The following is a 21,051-nucleotide window of genomic DNA, read 5'->3' as shown; positions in this document are numbered from 1 at the left end:
TGTGACCCAGTACATGGTCTATTCTGGAAAAGGTTCCATGTGCTCTCGAGAGGAATGAGTATACTGTTGTTTTAGGGTGGAATGTTCTGTATGTATCTATGAGGTCCATCTGGTCCAATGTGTCATTCAATGCTCTTGTTTCTTTATTGATTTTCTACTTGGATGATCTGTCTATTAATGAGAGTGGCGTGTTAAGATCTCCTACTATTAATGTATTCATATCAATATGACTCTTTATCTTGATTAACAGTTGTCCTGTGCAGTTGGCTATTCCCGTATTGGGGGCATAAATATTTACAATTGTTAGATCTTCTTGGTGGATAGCCCCTTTAAGAATGATGAAGTGTCCTTCTGTATCTCTGAGTTCAGTCTTTAGTTTAAAATCTAATTTACCTGATATGAGAATCGCTACCCCAGCCTTCTTTTGAGGCCCATTGGCATGAAAGACGCTTCTCCATCCCTTCACTTTCAGGCTAGGTGTATCCTTAGGTTCGAAATGGGTCTCTTGTAGACAACATATGGATGGGTCCTGTCGTTTTATCCAATCTGCAACCCTATGTCATTTTGTGGGCACATTTAGGCCATTCACATTGAGAGTGATTATTGAGAGATATGTTTTTATTGACATCATGTTACCTGTGAAGTCTTTGTTTCTATAGATTGTCTCCATATATTTCTGTTCAATGATATTCTTGGAATTTTTCCTCTTTTATAGAACCCCCCTTAATATTTCCTGCAGTGTTGGCTTGGTGGTCACATACTCTTTTAAACCTTGCTGGTCTTGGAAGCTGTTTATCTCTTCATCCATTTTGAATGTCAGTCTTCCTGGATAAAGTATTCTTGGCTGCATGTTCTTCTCATTTAGTGCCCTGAATACATCTTGCCAGCCCTTTTTCTGTTTTTCCTTTTCAACTAGCTTCTTTTATCAACTCCTTATGTCTTTTTTCAATTTTCATTTTTACATATACATTTTATAGATATATTCTTCATTTCTGGCTTCCTTTCACTGTATTCAATTTTGTGTGTGTGTGTGTGTGTGTGTGTGTGTGTGTGTGTGTGTGTTCTTTCTTCCTTCTTTCCTTCCTTCCTTCCTTCCTTTACAGTTTTGGGATCAAGTGTCTTCTAACAAACAGACAAAAGTATATCCAGGACCAAGGGTAGCATCCTGTTCTACCTGTTTGATTATAGTCTCTACTCCCACCTTTTTTTCTTTTCTTTTTTGGTTTTTAATCTCTTCTGATTTGCCTAGTGTATATTTTACTGGGGTCATGGTTGATATTTTTATTTTTTATTTCTTTTTTGTTCTCTTGTTCATCTATTTTTTTTCTCTAGACAAAATGAGCAGAAGGAAAAATTCCCAGAAAAAAAGAACAAGAAGAAGTAATCACTGTAATAGACTTAATAAATATGGATATTGGTAAAATATCAGAGCTAGAATTAAGATTAAGAACAATGATTATAAGGACACTAGTTGGGCTTTAAAAAAGCACAGAAGACACAAGAGAATCCCTTTCTGGAGAAATAAAAGAATTAAGACCTAATCAGATTGAAATTAAAAAGGTTGATGCTGAGATGCAATCAACAATGGAGGCTCTTTCTGCTAGGATAGATAAGGCAGAAGAGAGAATAAGTGATATAGAAGATAAAATTTTGGAGAGTAAAGAAACTGAGTAAAAGAGAGATAACCAAATACTGGACCATGAGGGCAAGATTCAAGAGATCAGTGATAAAATAAAGCAAAACAGGATTAGAATTATTGGTGTTCCAGAGGAAGAAGAAAGAGAGGGGCAGAAGGTAGGTATCTTTGAGCAAATTATAGCTGAGAACATCTCTAATTTGGGGAAGGATATAGGCATTCACATCCAGGAGGCACAGAGACTCTCCCTTAAAATCAATAAATATAGATCAGCACCCTGACAAATAACAGTGAAGCTTGCAAATTTCAGAGATAAAGAGAAAATCTTGAAAGCAGCTTGAGACAAGAGGTCCTTAACCTACTAGGATAGAAACATTACACCCCCAAAAAACTTATCCACAGATATCAGGCAGGCTAGAAAGGGCTGACATGATATGTTCAGTGTACTAAATGAGACAAATATAAAGCCAAGAATACTTTATCCAGCAAGGCTGTCATTCAGAATGGAAGGATAGCTAAAGAGCTTCTAGGACAAACAGAAACTAAAAGAATTTGTGATCATTAAACCAGGCCTGTAAGAAATATTAGAAGGGACCTCTCAAGTGAAGAGAGAGCCCAGAATTAACATTGACCAGAAAGGAACAGAGACAATACACAGAAGCAGTGATTTTACAGGTAATACAATGGCACTAAATTCATATATTTCAATAGTTACTCTGAATGTAAATGGGCTAAATGCTCCAATCAAAAAACACAGGGTATTAGACTGAATAAAAAAGCAAAACCCATTGATATGCTGTCTGTAGGAGACTCATTTTAGACCTGAAGACCCCTCTAGACTGAAAGAGAGTGAACGATTCATTATGCTAATGGACATCAAAAGAAAGCTAGGGTTTCAATCCTAATGTTAGACAAACTAGATTTTAAACCAAAGACTGTAGTAAGGGATGAAGAGGGATACTATATCATACTTAAAGTGTCTATCCAACAAGAAGATCTAATAATTATAAATATTTATGTGCCCAACATGTGAGCAGCCAATTCTATTAACCAATTAATAACAAAATTAAACACATTGATAATAATACAATAATAGTAGGGGATTTTAACACCCCACAGATCATCTAAGCAGATCAACAAGGAAACAAGGGCTTTGAATGACACACTGGACCAGATGGACTTCACAGATATATACAGAGCATTTCATCCTAAAGCAACAGAATACACATTCTTTCTGAGGGCACATGGAACATTCTCCAGAATAGATCACATATTGGGTCACAAATCAGGTTTCAACAGGCAATGAAAGATTGAGATTATTCCTTGCATAGTTTTAAGCCACAGGGCTTTGAAACTTGAATTCAATCACAAGAGGAAATTGGAAGGAACTCAAATACTTGGAGGTTAAAGTACATCCTATCAAAGAATGCATGGGTCAACCAGGAAATTAAAGAATTTTAAAAATTCATGGAAACAAATGAAAATTAAAACAAACAAACAAACAAAAAAAAAACAACCCTGTTCAAAATCGTTGGGATACTGCAAAGGTGATCCAAAGAGAGGAAGTACATAGCAATACAAGCCTTTCTCAAGAAATTAGAAAAGTATGAAATACACAAGCTAACCTTACACCTAAAGGAGCTGGAGAAAGAACAGCAAATAGAGCCTAAATCTAGCCAGAGATGAGAAATAATAAAGATTAGAACAGAAATCAATCAAATTAAAACCAAAGGAGCAGTAGAACAGATCAATGAAAATAGAAGCTGGTTTTTTGAAAGAATTAATAAGATTGATAAACCCCTAGCCAGACTTATCAAAAAGGAAAAAAAAAGCCCAACTTAATAAAATCATGAATGAAAGAGGAGAAATCATGACCAACGCCAAGGAAATAGACAATTATAAGAACATATTACGGGGCACCCGGGTGGCTCAGTGGATTAAGCCTCTGCCTTCTGCTCAGGTCATGATCTCGGGGTCCTGGGATCAAGTCCCACATCGGGCTCTCTGCTCTGCAGGGAGCCTGCTTCCTCCTCTCTCTCTCTCTGCTTGCCTCTCTGCCCACTTGTAATCTCTCTCTGTCAAATAAATAAAAAAATCTTTAAAAAAAAAAAAGAACATATTATGAACAATACACCAACAAAATAGGAAACCTGGAAGAAATGGGTGTATTCCTAGAGATGTATAAACTACCAAAACTGAACCAGGAAGAAACCAAAAACATGAGCAGACCCATAACTAGTAAGGAAATTGAAGCAGTAATAAAAAAGTCTCCCAACAAACAAGAGGCCAGGGCCAGATGGCTTCCCAGGGGAATTCTACCAAGCATTTAAAGAAGAATTAATACCCATTATTCTGAAGCTTTTTCAAAAAACAGAAATGGAAAGACAACTTCCAAATTCTATGAGGTCGGTATTACCCTGATCCCAAAACCAAAGACCCCACTGAAAAGAATTACAGACATGTCCCTGATGAACACGGATGCCAAAATATTCACCAAGATACTAGCCCATAGGATCCAACAGTACATTAATAGGTCTTGGTCACCAAGACCAAGAGAGATTTATTCCTGGGCTGCAAGGGTGTTTCAACATCTGCAAATCAATCAGTGTGGTATACTACATTAATATTAAGTAATATAGATATTTGTAAATGACAAATCAAATAATTGATTTGCAAATCAATTTGCAAATGACAAATCAGATAAAGGGCTAGTATCCAAGATCTATAAAGAACTTATCAAACTCAACACCCAAAGAACAAATAATCCATCAAGAAATGGCAGAAGACTGAACAGACATTTCTCCAAAGAAGACCTACAAATAGCCAACAGACACATGAAAAAGTGTTCAACATGATTTGGCATCAGGGAATAACAAATCAAAACCACAATGAGATACTACCTCACACATACTGGGTCACACTCAGAATGGCTAAAATTAAGTCAGGAAACAACAAAGTTGTCAAGGATGTGGATAAAGGGGGACCCTCTTACACTGTTGGTGGGAATGCATGCTGGTATAGCCACTCTGGAAAACAGTATGGATGTTCCTCAAGAAGTTAAAAATAGATCTACCTGAGACCCAGCAATTGCACTACTAGGTATTTACCCCAGAGATACAAATATAGTGATCTGAAGGGGCACATGTACCCCAATTTTATAGAAGTCCACAAAAGCTGAACTATGGAAAGAGCTGAGAATGTCCATTGACAGATGAATGGATAAAAAAAGATGTGTATACACACACATGCACACATGCACGCATGCACACACACACACACACACACACACACACACGGGAATTTTACTCAGCCATCAGAAAGGATGAATACCACCATTTACATGATGTGGTTGGAACTGGAGGGTGTTAAGCTGAGTGAAGTAAGTCAGAGAAAAGACAATTATATGGTTTCACTCATATGTGGAATATAAGAAAGCGCATAGAGGATCATAGAGGAAGTGAAGGAAAACTGAATGGGAAGTAATCAGAGGGAGAAAAACTATGAGAGACTCTAAGCTATAGGAAACAAACTGAGGGTTGCTGGAGGGAAGGGGGTGGAGGACGGGCTAACTAGGTATTGGGCATTAGGGAGGGCCCATGTTGTGATGAGCACTGGGTGTTACAACTGATGAATTATTGAACTCTACATCTGAAACTAATGATATACTATATGTTGGCTATTTGAATTTACATAAAAATAATTAGAAAAATAAATCCACTGGGGAGAATAGGGGAAAAAAATGTGAATTCCAAAATTCTGAGATTTGGCTCTCAAGGGTTGAGGAAGAGTCAGGAATCACGATTTTCAACAAAGACTTCAAATTTTAGAAATACATATTGGAGTTGTACAGCCACTTGTCTTGAGTTCACTACATATTCTCTTATGTCCTTCCAACACAACTGTGAAGTTAGTAGGGCTGGTATTATAACCCATTGTACAGATGAAATTGAGATTCAAAAGAGAATCATGGATTGCTAAATGGCAGATTACTACTCCCCTCAATGCTAGTGATAGTGAATATCACCCTGCCTCATTATTATGCTACTGCCCACAATTTCAAACAGAACATCTCACTGAATTTATTTATCTTTTTTTTAGTTTACCAAAGGGATACCTTTATTTTAGAAAATCCATAAAGTTACAAAAATTAACTAAACATATTATCCTGCTATTCATATATATTAATTTGTTTCTACATATGTTTTATCTGTTTTTGAAAAACTAAAATCTAATTATATTTTAATACTTTTTAGTGACCTGCTTCCTAAAATTAATGTATTGTGAATTTACCCATCTGTTAAACATTTTCTTCAATATTATTTTCAATGGTAATATAGTCTTCTTTGTGGACATAAAATTCTGTAATCTACTGTTGATGGACAACTTCATTATTTCGATTTTTTATTATTACAAAAAGTTTTGAATGTTAGCTTAAAGGGGAGTTATGGACTATATTGTAGCTATCTGGGGAAAATGAAGCCAAATTTTTAAGGTCATTATATTAAAGGTGTACAGGGTCTGAAATGATATAGACTATTTCCACAATCACTAAAAAGATTATGCTGTTTTCTTAACAGGAACAAGACCATTTTGTTTTACTTTAACTTGTTCAGCTGTACCAGTCCTTCTGTGGTGGTAAACCTACAGTGCCCTACTACACAGGTAAGGCAGAAAATGTGTTTCAATTTTGAACATTCTTGGATAAAAGAATAAGCAATTCCATTTGAATCCTGAGTGTGTATAGTTAATGATAAATTTATGGAAGGTGGGAAGACATCAGCATGAGCACATATTTGTTCATATACCATCAAAATAAGGCAGGATTAATTATTGTAGTATCACTAAAGATTTTGTTTGACCACCTAATTTTATAAAATGAACAAACTGCTGTCCTGAGAAGTGGCATTTTTTTCTCAAGGTCAGTATTAGGAAGAGCAAAGCTAGCTAGTATAATGAATAAACTTGAGTTTCTTAAGGGTCTTAACACAATAAAGTTTATTTCTGGTCATGTTACAGTATAAGGCTGGTGTTTGTGGTCAGTGGGCAGGTCTTCTCTAAGCTCCTTTCACCTGGTGGTTCTGCCTTCAGTCCTTATCATCTGTATCTACCTGCCAGAAGGAAACATAACACAAATAAGCATCCCTGCTGTTTTTTAATTTTTAATTTTTTTATTAACATATAATGTATTATTAGCCCCAGGGGTACAGGTCTGTGAATCACCAGGTTTACACACATCACTGTCCTCACCATAGCACATACCTTCCCCAATGTCCATGACCCTACCACACTCTCCCTCCCTCCCTCCCTCCCCCCAGCAACCCTCAGTTTGTTTTGTGAGATTAAGAGTCTCTTATGGTTTGTCTCCCTCCTGATCCCATCTTGTTTCATTTATTTCCTTCTTACCCCCCAAACCCACAACATTGCCTCTCAACTTCCTCATATCAGGGCAATCGTATGATAACAATCTTTCTCTGATTGACTTATTTCACTAAGCATGATACCCTCTAGTTCCATCCACGTTGTCGCAAACGGCAAGATTTCATTTCCTTTGATGGCTGCGTAGTATTCCATTGTATATATATACCTCTTCTTTATCCATTCATCTGTCGATGGACATCTAGGTTCTTTCCATAGTTTGGCTATTGTGGACATTGCTGCTATAAACATTCAGGTGCACGTGCCCCTTCAGATCACTACATTTGTATCTTTGGGGTAAATACCCAGTAGTAGTAGGTATTTTCAACTTTTTGAGGAACCTCCATGCTGTTTTCCAGAGTGGCTGCACCAGCTTACATTCCCACCAACGGTGTTCCCCTTTCTCCGCATCCTCACCAGCATCTATGATTTCCTGACTTGTTAATTTTAGCCATTCTGACTCGTGTGAGGTGGTATTTCATTGTGGTTTTGATTTGTATGTCCCTGATGCCGAGTGATGTGGAGCACTTTTTCATGTGTCTGTTGGCCATCTGGATGTCTTCTTTGCAGAAATGTCTGTTCATGTCCTCTCCCCATTTATTGGATTATTTGTTCTTTGGGTGTTGAGTTTGATAAGTTCTTTATAGATTTTGAATACTAGCCCTTTATCTGATATGTCATTTGCAAATATCTTCTCCCATTCTGTCAGTTGTCTTTTGGTTTTGTTAACTGTTTCCTTTGCTGTGCAGAAGCTTTGGATCCTGATGAAGTTCCAATAGTTCATTTTTGCCCTTGCTTCCCTTGCCTTTGGCGATGTTCCTAGGAAGAAATTGCTGCAGCTGAGTTGGAGATTGCTGTGTTCTCCTCAAGGATTTTGATAGATTCCTTTCTCACATTGAGGTCCTTCATCCATTTTGAGTCTATTTTCATGTGTAGTGTAAGGAAATGGTCCAGTTTCATTCTTCTCCATGTGGCTGTCCAATTTTCCCAACACCATTTGTTGCAGAGACTCTCTTTTTTCCATTGGACATTCTTTCCTTTTTTGTCAAAGATTAGTTGACCATAGACTTGAGGGTCTATTTCTGGGCTTTCTATTCTGTTGCATTGATCTATGTGTCTGTTTTAATGCCAGTACCATACTGTCTTGATGATGGCAGCTTTATCATAGAGTTTGAAGTCTGGAATTGTGATGCCACCAACTTTGGCTTTCTTTTTCAACATTCCTCTGGCTATTTGAGCATCTCTGCTCTTAAAAGCCTTGGTTTAGAAGTGTTCTTGCATTGCATTTCTACTTAAACAACATGCTTATTATTTTTATATGTTCACACCTAGATGCAAGAAGGAAGGACTAAAGGAATGCCACTGTGGGATAAAGCACAGACTTCAATGGGCAGTTAGTTGGGTCTTCCATAGTCTATCCCTCTGTCCTCCAGAATGCTCTTCTTCCCAAGGGAGATAACCCAGCATCCCACTTAGTACTGTCTTTAACCCAAAGTCCAAGGTCTCTGGGTGATAAGTCCTCTATAAGGTCTTTACATTGAATGCACAATGGGGAATGAGGCTAGGACTATTAGAATACGACTCCAGATCAGAAAAGGAGGAGTGATAAATGCACAGTGGTTTCTGGTGCATGGCACTGGAAAACATTCTTATTCAACCTGCATTATATTCCCCATTTCATCCTATAGTCCTTTACTCAACTACTTGGAAGGTTATTTCCTGTCTGCTATCCTCGGACCACATCATTGCTGAGCACTGGAGATATATGCTCTTTTGAGGGCCATAGAACTTTGAAGCTCCCTTCCTGTTGTGCAAATTTAGCACCTCAGAGATTATTTTAACAGTCAAAGGCCTTTTCAGATTAGGTCATGAATTCTTTGGCAGCATAACTGCCTCAAAAATGTAATAGGCTTCTACCTTATTTGCTTCCTCTTTGCTCCATGTACTAGTAAACCACACCCAAAGATCTTCTCTGATCTAGTTGTAAATCTGCTTGCTTGCTCTCTTCCTCATCTCTCTCAAAGAATTTTGATATCTTATCTCCTGCTGAGACAAAAGCTAACTTGAGATATTGGCATCTTAGTTCTGTGACTACCTCTACCACAAGACTTCGTTTTTCTATCACGGCCACCCACTCCCAAGATTAAATCTTTGAACTCTTCATACCAGTAGTTACCACCCTTCATAATCTCAATTTCAAACATCTCTATATCTGACCATCTCAGTCCCTCTAACATTCCAATTACAATGCTTCTACTTCACTGGGACCTACAAATCCCTAATGTTAACCCCTTCACAGTATATCTTAGTTCCCTCATGTTTTCATTTCCATCTCTGTCTGACTTAGATTTCATGACCCCTCTTTAAATTCATTCCCTTGTGTAAACCCTCAATTCCTTTGCCCCCTCCCAAGTAGTTGTACTTCCTTACAAAACTTCATCCCTAGCTAAGTGCAACTCTCTGCCTATTCTATGCCTGAACACAGGCAGCTGTGAATTGTTGGAGAAAACATATATAATAGTTCTTTCAATTCAGAACCACTAATCTCAGTGGGCCCTTAGTGTTATCCCACAACCATGCTACAAACCCCTTGTCTATACACTAGCCTAGCCTTCTAGAAAACAATTTCACACCTTTTCCTCTTAAACCTCTAAGAACTCTGTGTCAATCTCTTTGTCAGCCTCTGACTTTTCTTCCTGTTTCACTGAGAAAGTGTAAGCGTTCAGAAGACAACTTTTAAAAGCTCCTACAGTAATATCCTCTTGCCTACCTGTCATCATTTGTGTTCATTTATTTGTTCAGCTTTTCCTTGTCATAACATGGATGAACTGCCTGTGCTCCTAAGGTCAGCCCATCCATTTGTGCATTATATCTCACACATTCAAGCACAGCACTCCAGAAATTTTCTGTTTCTTGGGTTTTTTTTTTAAAGATTTTATTTATTTATTTGAGAGAGAATGAGTGAGAGAGAGCATGAGAGAGGAGAAGGTCAGAGGGAGAAGCAGACTCCCCAAGGAGCTGGGAGCCCGATGCGGGACTCGATCCTGGAAGTCCGGGATCATGACCTGAGCTGAAGGCAGTCGCTCAACCAACTGAGCCACCCAGGCGCCCTCTTGGGTTTTTTTAATTACCATTTTTCCTTCTTTACTAAATCATCTCCATCAGTATACAAATGTGCTGTTATTTCCTCTGTCTCAAAGAATTCTCTCCTTGATCCCACACACCCCACCCTCCAGGTACTGCTTCATATCTCTGTACCTCTTTTTTGCGAAAGTCCTCAAAACAATAGTCTCTATTCAATGAATCTAAATCCTCTATTCTCATTCAGACTTTTATTCCTACTCCAATTTTTTCCAAGTGATACCATTGAACTCTGTATTATTAAACGAATGGCTAATTCTCATTTTCACATTTACTTGATCTAACAGCATTGTTCATTCAAGCTGTCCTCCTTAAAACACTTTCTTGACTTGGCTTTTAGGATACAATATGCTTCTAGGTTTCCTCCCAACTCTCTGGATACTCCTCGTTAGTCTCCTTTGCTGGTTTTTCTTCATCTTTCCAACACCTTGTAAATGTTGGAGTTACCTCCCATCACCAAGCTTAGTCCTTTTCAGAATCTACATTTACTCTTTTGGTGATATCATCTAGTCTCATGGTTTTAACATCATCTATATGCTGCCCTCCCTAATTTATATCTCCAGATAAATCTGCTCCCTAATCTCCTGATCTTTATATCCAACCACCTGTTCAATGTCTCTACATGGATATTTAGTTGGTATCTCAAATTTAACATTTCCAAAACTCAATTCCTAGCCTCTGACTTTATCTTTAAAGCTATTTTCCCATCGTAGCTGTCTTCCCTCTTTCAGTTAAGGCCAGCTCCAGATACAATGGAATCAATCCTTCATTCCTCTTTTTCTCTCGCATCTGAATCTTCAGCTAATTCCTCTGATCTCCATTCAAAATATGCCTAGACCAAATTAGTTTTCACCATCTCCTCCTTTTTTCAAAAAACCATCATCTCTGATCTACATTAGTTCAATGACCTTCTGACTGGTCTCTCTGACTCTATCCTTGCCCTAATTTCTACCCCCTACAGTCTCTTTTCTACTCAGCAGCTAGTGTGATCCTATTAAATATGTCACATTTATGTTTCTCCTTCATTTAGGCCTTGTCCCCATAACTTACCAGGTTACTGAGATTAAAAGCAAAGTCTTAACAGTGGCCTTACAGGATCCTTCACTGTCTGTCCAACTTTGACTACATTTGCAGTTACTCTCTCTCTGCTCACTGCACTCGGGTTATATTACCCATCTATTGTCTGTGAAAGGATCCAGGAGTGCTCCTGCCTCAGAGCCTTGGACTTTGCTATTCTCTCTGCCTAGAGTACTTTTTCTCCAAATGACTATGGTTAGATAAATAGTCTTCACATCTTTCCTCAAATGTTACCTTTTTATTTAGGGCCTCCCTTGATTACCCATTTAAAACTGGAATCTTGGTTACCCTCGCTGTTAGAGAATTTAGATTAGATTGGATATCATTGATAGCAGTTTTAACTTCTTCCTGGGCAGTTTCACTTCTGCCTTAATCAATACCATGCTGTCATTAATGGTTTTCTCCAACCTAGCCATTGTCTGGATAATTTTACCCTGAATTCCCTTTCCTACATACTGTTTATGTCCTACATACTGTTTATGTCCATATCCAATAGCTCTGATGGAGAGGGCACAGTCTCTGAATTTTTCCTCTGTTAGGCATTCCTCCTCCTAGTCATTTTGGTGAGAGGTGGTTGAGGGGATGTGTAGCTGAATATATCAACCATGATCCAAGAAAGGTGCACCCTGGAATGCTTCTGAGCAATCAGAAGTCACTACCAAACAGAAAGAAAAATGAAAAAGAGAGAGAGACAGACAGACAGACAGACAGAAAACAAAAAGAGAAGACCCAGCCAGAATGGGCCCCAAAGGTAAGGTTTATAAGGTATACAAACAAAAATGGACAAACAAAAAGACCGATAAAAGTAAATGACAAGAAAAGAAAAAGAACCCAGCCAAAATGAACCCCTAGGATAAGATTTATATAATACCAGAACAAAAACAAATACACAGAAACACTGATGGAAGAAAAAGATGAGAGGGTGGTTATAAATCCTCAATGTGGGCAAGAATTTTGATTCTTCCTGGGTGTATCTTGATATCTTTGTTAAAGGACTCAACTTTCCAGAGATAAAGGGAGATTAAAACTCATTTATATATAGGGGTAGTGTTGATCAGGGAAAGAGGATTACCTTGAAGCTTATATCTATATGTATATTTAAAAAAATAGAAAAGCAAAAGAAAAACACAGTTATATGTATGAAAAAAGTTCAAGTTTAAAGGTAATTATGGAATATGTTGTATTAAACTTCTCATTGTAATGGTAAATAGGTTAAAAAATTAAAATGAATAAGAATAGTGAGAACGAATTAAAAATAAAAGTTGTGTCTATGAAATAACAGGTTTTGGGCAATACTGGGAGCTTAATATCTTGTTTTCCCCTGATATTTGGGTTTACAGTTTTATGGGGACCCTGTGGTTGTTGTCCTCTTGTTCTTTTGGCTGGCTTTCTGGGGGAGGGGCCTGCCGTGCTGCTTTTCAGTCAGTCTTGCTTGGGTTGAGTCCTCCTGCTCCCTATCAAGGTGCTAGGCTCTGTGGAAACCGTTTTTTTCAGGCTTTTCTTCTCTAGAGTTTTTTTTTTTTCCCCCTTTGGTGGCTTTTTGTGGCCTTTCAGAGGTTTAATGGAAAGCAAACTGCACCCAGACCTCCATCTCAGAGAGAAGCCTCAGTCTGCTTCCCTCTGGGTTGTCCAGAATACACAGAATCCCCTTTTGCAAACTCCGCTGAGCCAGGCAACCTCCCACAGGCAGTGCACATCCCCAGCCACTGTCTCGGGGGTAACCCAAAGCACCTGCTTGTCTCTGCACCCCTGCACCATAAGCGATACTGGTCCGGGGAGCCCACTTCCAGTGGCAGCCTTTGCTGGGACTGCTGTCTGGGGTCCAGACCTCCAGAGAGATCCCAACTAGAGATAGCATGCTGAGATTTTCAAGCCCGGGCTGGGAGTGTTCAGACTCTCGGCCGGTCCTAGAAACCACTGCCTAGTGCCCACACAGAACTCTCTCAGGTGCGGGTAACCAAGGCAGAAGATAGAATTAATGATCTAGAGGACAAACTGATAGAGAAAAAGGATCAGGAGGAGGCCTGGTACAAAAAGCTTAGAAGCCTTGAAAACAGAATTAGGGAAATAAATGATGCCATGAAATGTTCCAAAGCCAGAATTATTGGGATCCCTGAGGGGAAGGAGAAAGAAAGAAGACTAGAAGATATACCTGAACAAATTCTCCATGAAAATTTTCCCAATCTGGGAAATGTAACCAGTGTTCTGTCCTAGAGGCAGGAAGATCACCCCTCAAATCAATGAATCTAGAAAGACCTCAAGACACTTGATTGTGAAACTGGTTGAATCATAATTTTAGACAAGATCTCTTGAGAGCTGATAGGGGGAAGAGATTCCTTATGTACAGAGGCAGGTCCATCAAAATAACATCAGACCTGTTCACAGAAACCTGACAAGCCAGAAAGGGCTGGCAAGACATATTCAGGGCACTAAATGTGAAGAACATTCAGCCAAGAATACTTTATCCATCAAGGCTGACATTCAAAATATATGGAGAGATAAAGAGCTTCCAAGACTGGCAAGTTTTAAAAGAGTATGTGACCACCAAGCCAGCACTATAAGAAATATTAAGGGGGGGGGGTTCTATAAAAGAAGAAACCAAAGAGTGTCATAGAACAGAAATTTACAGAGACAATCTGTAGAAACAAGGACTTCACAGGCAACATGATGTCAATAAAAATTTATCTTTCAAAATCACTTTCAACGTGAATGGCCTAAACGCTCCCATAAAATGGCACAGGGTTCCAAATTGGATAAAATGACAGGACCCATCCATATGTTGTCTACAAGAGACCCATTTGGAACGTAAGGATACATCCAGACTGAAATTTAAGAGATGGAGAAGCATCTTTCATGCCAATGTGCCTCAAAAAAAAAAAAAAAAAAAAGAAAAAAAAAAAGAAAACGGGGGTAGAAAGAAAATATCCATCTGATATGGATTCTCATATCAGATAAATTAGATTTTAAACTAAAGACTGCAGTCAGAGATACAGAAGGACACTATATCATTCTTAAAGGGTCTATCCACCAAGAAGATCTAACCATTGTAATTATTTATGCCCCCAATACTGAAGCAGCCAACTACATAAGACAACTGTTAAGATAAAGAGCCAGATTGATATGAATACATTAATAGTAGGGGATCTTAACACACCACTCTCATTAAGAGACAGATCATTCAAGCAGAAAATCAATAAAGAAACAAGAGCATTGAATGACACATTGGACCATATGGACCTCATAGATACATACAGAACATTCCACCCTAAAACAAGAGAATACTCATTCTTCTTGAGAGCACATGGAACCTTTTCCAGAATAGACCATGTACTGGGTCACAAATCAGGGCTCAACCAATACCAAAGGACTGAGATTATTCCCTGCATATTCTCAGATCACAGGGCTTTGAAACTGGAGCACAACCACAAGGAAAAGTTTGGAAGGAACTCAAATACCTGGAAGCTAAAGACCACCTTGCTTAAGAATGCATGGATCAACCAGGAGATCAAAGAAGAACTTAAACAATTCATGGAAACCAATGAGAATGAATAAACTTTGGTCCAAAGCCTATGGGATACAGCAAAGGCAGTCCTAAGGGGGAAATACATAGCCATCCAAGCCTCCCTCAAAAAAAAAAAATGAAAAATCCAGAATACACCAACTCTCTTTACACCTTAAAGAACTAGAGAATCAACTGAAGAATCAAATTAAGACAACCCCACACACAAAAAGGGAAATAATCAAGATTAGAGCAGAGATAGATGAGAGAGAAACTAGAGATACAGTAGAACACATCAATGAAACTAGAAGCTGGTTTTTTGAAAGAATCAATAAGATCAATAAACCACTGGCCAAACTAATCCAAAAGAAAAGAGAGAGGACCCAAATTAACAAAATTATGAATGTAAAGGGAGAGATCACAACTAACACCAAGGAAATAGGAACAATCATCAGAAATTATTATCAGCAGTTATTTGCCAATATGTTAAGCAACCTAGATGAAATGGATGCATTCCTGGAAAACTATAAACTTCCAAAACTGAATCAGGAAGAAATTGACAACCTGAATAGACCAATATCTAGTAACGAGATTGAAGCAGTGATCAAAACCTCCCAAAAAACAAGAGCCCAAGATCTGACAGATTCCCTGGAGAATTCTACCAAACATCCAAAGAAGAAATAATACCTATTCTCCTGAAGCTGTTTCAAAAAATAGAAACAGAAGTAAAACTTCCAGACTCTTTTTATGAAGCCAGGATTACACTGACCCCAAACCAGGCAAAGATCCCCAAAAAGGAGAATTTCAGACCAATATCACTGATGAATATGGATGCTAAGATTCTCATCAAGATCCTAGCTAACAGGATCCAACAGCACATTAAAAAGATTATCTACCATGACCAGGTGGGATTCATCCCTGGGCTACAAGGATGGTTCAACATTCGTAAATCAATCAATGTGATAGAACAAATCAATAGAGAAGAGAGAAGAACCACATGGTCCTCTCAATTGATGCAGAAAAAGCATTTGACAAAATCTAGCATCCATTCCTGATTAAAATGCTTCAAAGTATAGGGATAGAGGGAACATTCCTTAACTTCATAAAATCTATCTATGAAAAACCCACAGCAAATATCATCCTCAATGGGAAAAAGCTCACAGCCTTCCCGTTGAGATCAGGAACATGACAAGGATGCCCACTCTCACCACTCTTGTTCAACATAGTATTAGAAGTCCTAGCAGCAGCAATCAGACAACAAAAAGAAATAAAGGTATCCAAATTGGCAATGAAGAAGTCAAACTCTCTCTCTTCGCAGATGACATGATTCTTTATATGGAAAACCCAAAAGACTCCACCCCCAAACTACTAGAACTCATACAGCAATTCAGTAACGTGGCAGGATACAAAGTCAATGCACAGAAATCAGTGGCTTTCTTATACAATAACAATGAAAACACAGAAAGGGAAATTAGAGAATCGATTCCATTTACTATAGCACCAAGAACCATAAGATGCCTGGGAGTAAACCTAACCAAAGGATCTATACTCAAAGCACTACAGAACACTCATGAAGAAATTGAAGAAGACACAAAAAGATGGAAGAGCATTCCATACTCAGGATCGGAAGAATAAACATTGTTAAAATGTCTGTACTTCCTAAAGCCATCTATACTTTCAATGCTATCCCAATCAAAATTCCACTGGCATTTTTCAAAGATCTGGAAGAAACAATCCTAAAATTTGTATGGAACCAGAAGAGACCCTGAATAGTTAAGGAAATGTTGAAAAAGTAAAACAAAACCGGGGGCATCATGTTTCCTGATTTCAAGCTTTACTACAAAGCTGTGATCACCAAGACAGGATGATACGGACACAAAAACAGACACATAGACCAGTGAAACAGAATAGAGAGCCCAGATACAGACCCTCAGCTTTATGGTCAAATAATCTTTGACAAAGCAGGAAAAAATATACAGTGGAAAAAAGACAGTCTCTTCAATAAATGGTGCTGGGAAAATTGGACAGCTATGTGTAGAAGAATTAAACATTTTCTTACAGCATACACAAAGATAAATTTGAAATGGATGAAAGACCTCAACGTGAGGCAGGAAATCTATCAAAATCCTAGAGGAGAACATAGGCAGTAACCTCTTTCACATCGGCCACAGCAACTTCTTTCAAGATATGCCTCCAAAGGCAAAGGAAACAAAAGAAAAAATGAACTTTTGGGACTTCATCAAGATCAAAAGCTTCTGCACAGCAAAGGAAACAGTCAACAAAACAAAGAGGCAACCCACCCAATGGGAGCAGATACTTGCAAATGACACTACAGACAAAGGGCTGATATCCAAGATCTATAAAGAACTCTTCAAACTCAACACACACAAAACAGATTATCACATCAAAAAATGGGCAGAAGACATGAACAGACACTTCTCCAATGAAGACATACAAATGGCTAACAGACACATGAAAAAATGTTCATCATCATTAGCCATCAGGGAGATTCAAATTAAAACCACATTGAGATACCACCTTATACCAGTTAGAATGGCCAAAATTAACATCACAGGAAACAATAAGTGTTGGAAGGGATGTGGATAAAGGGGAACCCTCTTACACTATAGGTGGGAATGCAAGTAGGTGCAGCCATTTTGGAAAACAGTGTGGAGATTCCTTAAGAAATTGAAAATAGAGGGGCGCCTAGGTGGCTCAGTGGGTTAAGCCGCTGCCTTCGGCTCAGGTCATGATCTCAGAGTCCTGGGCTCCGCATCGGGCTCTCTGCTCTCTAGGGGAGCCTGCTTCCTCCTCTCTCTCTGCCTGCCTCTCTGCCTGCTTGTGATCTCTCTGTCAAATAAATAAATAAAATCTTAAAAAAAAAAAAAAGAAATTGAAAATAGAGCTACCCTATGACCCTGCAATTGCACTACTGGGTATTAACCCCAGAGATACAGATGTAGTGAAAAGAAGGGCCATTTGTACCCCAATGTTCATAGCAGCAATGGCCACAGTCACCAAACTGTGGAAAGAAACAAAATGCCCTTCAATGGATGAATGGATAAAGAAGATATGGTCCATATATACAATGGAGTATTATGCCTCTATCAGAAAGGATGAATACCCAACTTTTGTAGCAACGTGGATGGGACTGGAAGAGATTATGCTGAGTGAAATAAGTAGAGAGAGTCAATTATCATATGGTTTCATTTACTTGTGGAGCATAAGGAATAATACAGAGGACATTGGGAGATGCAGAGAAGAAGTGAGATGGGGGAATTCAGAGGAGGAGACAAACCATGAGAGACTGTGGACTCTGAGAAACAAACTGAAGGTTTGGGAGGGGAAGAGGGTGAGGGGTTGGGTGAGCCTGGTGGTGGATATTATGGAGGGCACGTACTGCATGGAGCACTGGGTGCGGTGCATAAACAATGAATTTTGGAACATTGAAAAGAAATAAAATAAAACTGGAATCTTACTTAGCTACCTTTTAGCCTCTAACCTTTCTAGCCTTATTTTTCTCCATAGCACTTATTACCATCTTATAACAAACAATTATACTTATTTGTTGTTATCCAGCTCTCCTCTATTAGAAAGTAAATAGCTTGAGGGCAAAAATTTTATTTGTTTTATTCACTGTGTTTCCAGTGCCTAGAACAGGCTCAGAGTAGATGATCAATAAGTATTTGTTGAAGGAATAAATGAGTGAATTAATATCTTCCTACTCCCAGTCTAGGAAATTTTCCACTGTATAGATCCATCATTCCCATGAGGAAACAAAAATATCTTTGTACATATGTTTTTTTAATATACCCATGTGCATTTTATTTACATTTATGTAAAGTACTCCACTAGATCATGCTTTTTTTCATAGCAAATGTAGTGTTGTAACCTACAGATGGCTCTTCTACTCACCAAATTCTGATTTGTATTAGAATGTTAAACTATATGAATTGCAGATATAAAAATAATGAAGAACTACATTTTAAGTGCCCCTTTGTGGTCACACAAAGAAGCAGAATTGAGTCAGAATGTATTTTTGCTGCAAGTCATGGAGACTTGCTTTTAGTCTGCCAGGCATTAGTCTATCTACTGATCCAAGCCATATTTCTATGCATCATGTTTTTTGTTAACTGCCAGCATAGTCCAGACATGTGTCACAAGCATTTAGAGGACAGACTGTGATCAATTAGGATACTGTGCCTCAATGTGACCTTCATTTTTGGCTAATTATATGTTGATTGCAACTAATCAGCATCGTATTTGAAATGAACAAATTGGTCTGCTAGAGGGAGAGAGTAAAGAGCAGTTGCTATATTGTATTTTAACAGCTCGCTTGTGTCTGGAATGAAATTTGATGTGCTTCTCTTTAACAAACCACTTTTTACCGTCTTAATTACTTTCTTGTATACGTTGCATACACAGCACTGTTAATATGGAGTATACATTGTATGTGTGTGTATTTAGGAATATAGAAATCATGGTCCCAACTAAGTAGTTCCTATTGTCATTTAAGGCCTGTGAAAGCATTAGTACTTTCAGTATTCGTTTTATAAATCCATTTAAATCTACCTGATAAGGGAACTAGTGAAGTTATGTTTCAAACCATATTATTGTCAAAGTCTAAATGTAAAGTAGCTTCCAATATGTTAAAGGTTTACTCAGTCAGCTTAGCTCCAATCAGAGTGAAATTTTGACATTTGTATTGATGATAACCTTAGCATTCTTTAAAAAAAAATAAAAGTGAGAATCTTGGGGGCTTTGAATGTCCCTAAACAGTTCCACAGCTTTTGCAGAAAGATATCTGCAGAAATATTTAAATATTTAAATATTTCCTCTAGAGGTGTGTGTGTGCGCGCGTGTGCACGCGCGCGTGCGTACATGTGCGCACACACCTGCGCATGAGTGCCTATGTATATATGAGAAACTGACACAGAGGAAATACAGACAGAGGTGTGAATGTGGAGACAGGTTGTTTGCCATGTCAGAACTTGTAGAAGAAATTCAGTTGCTGCTGCTGCTACTACAAAACAACATTAACGGTGAGATTTGACATATCTGTTTAGTTTTCCACCTCTTACCTTAGCTTTGGTGTCAACCAAATATTTTTGTGTGCAGTAGAAACATGACCCAAATAATGGGGAAGAGCTGTCAGCTCAGCAGCAGAGTTTTTACCTAGCTGCCAATGGATTGAGCTAGAATCTGGCCAGCGAGAAGTTAACAAATTACAGCAGGTTTATGGAGCAAGTCAGAGCTGAGAAGGCTTTCATAAGGAGGAACCAAAGGTGGGGGAGAGAATGTCTACGGACTGCAACTCTGATGGTTTAATGGGATCTTTGTTTTTTGTTTTTCTGTTTTTTTTTAATTACAAACAAAAGCAAAACCGATAGAATGTATCTTTTTGGATTCTGCTTTCTCTCTGTGGAGTTCCTACTTAGATTTCAGTCACTCCACAATGGCTCTGTGGACTAGTAGTCACAGTGATCTGGTTTGGTATTAATAGGCCCTCTAAGGTCATTAATGTAAAATAATTGCATTGGTGACCTCTCTGGTGTTGTTGGTAAAAGACTGTAATAATGATTGTGACAAATAGTCCCAGTTTTGTTATTTTCTTATAGTAATAAGTCCAATATTATGTTTTGAGAATTGTTGAGAATTCACTGACATGGATAGTTATTAGTAGCATAAGTTATCAATATTTGGAGCATTTTTAATGACCATTTTATTCATATATAGAAAAGGAAGCAAGATTCTAACCCTGAAAATACTTAAATTACACAGGCAAAATTAATCTTGCAAAAAATTAATCTTTCATTATACTCTTATCTACTAACTCAGAAACTAATAAGGGAATATTTTATTTAAAAAATCCATCACTGTCCTGTGGTAGTGGTCAAATGAATCTAAACATGATAAAATTGCATAGAAATGTATATGCAAGGATGCACACACACACATACACACACAAATAAATGAGTGCATGTAAGACTGGTAAAATCTAAATAAGGTTAGTGGGTGGTAACAATATCAATTTTTTGGTTGTGATATTGTTCTGCAATTGTACAAATTATTACCATTGATTAAAACTGGGTGGAATATGTTATTTCTACAGCTACAAGTAGATCTACAATTATTCCAAAATCAGATGTTAAAAACAACCCTGTCATTGTACAACATCTATTGTCTTAACACAAATCATTGTCAAAAGGCAAGAAATAGAGATTGATAACTATTACATGAAATTTTATTTTTTACATAAATTAGAAAATTGATGCAAGTTTCT

The 21,051-nt window shown here is 38.0% G+C and overlaps 1 protein-coding gene across 1 annotated transcript in view; it reads left to right on the top strand.

Annotated features, from left to right (window-relative positions):
* The window catches only part of LOC111142902 (solute carrier family 44 member 5), a 163,867-nt gene that overhangs the window by 88,710 nt on the left and 54,106 nt on the right, over positions 1–21,051 (top strand). The window contains exon 4 of the mRNA XM_022496286.1: positions 6,214–6,298. Within this exon, the coding sequence (XP_022351994.1) occupies positions 6,214–6,298 (85 nt within the window). The remainder of the gene's footprint in view (positions 1–6,213; positions 6,299–21,051) is intronic.

This window comes from Enhydra lutris, unplaced genomic scaffold, assembly GCF_002288905.1.
Source record: "Enhydra lutris kenyoni isolate GAN:26980312 unplaced genomic scaffold, ASM228890v2 scaffoldscaffold9, whole genome shotgun sequence".
NCBI classification, from domain to species: Eukaryota; Metazoa; Chordata; class Mammalia; order Carnivora; family Mustelidae; genus Enhydra; species Enhydra lutris.
This window is presented reverse-complemented; position numbering and strand designations above follow the sequence as displayed.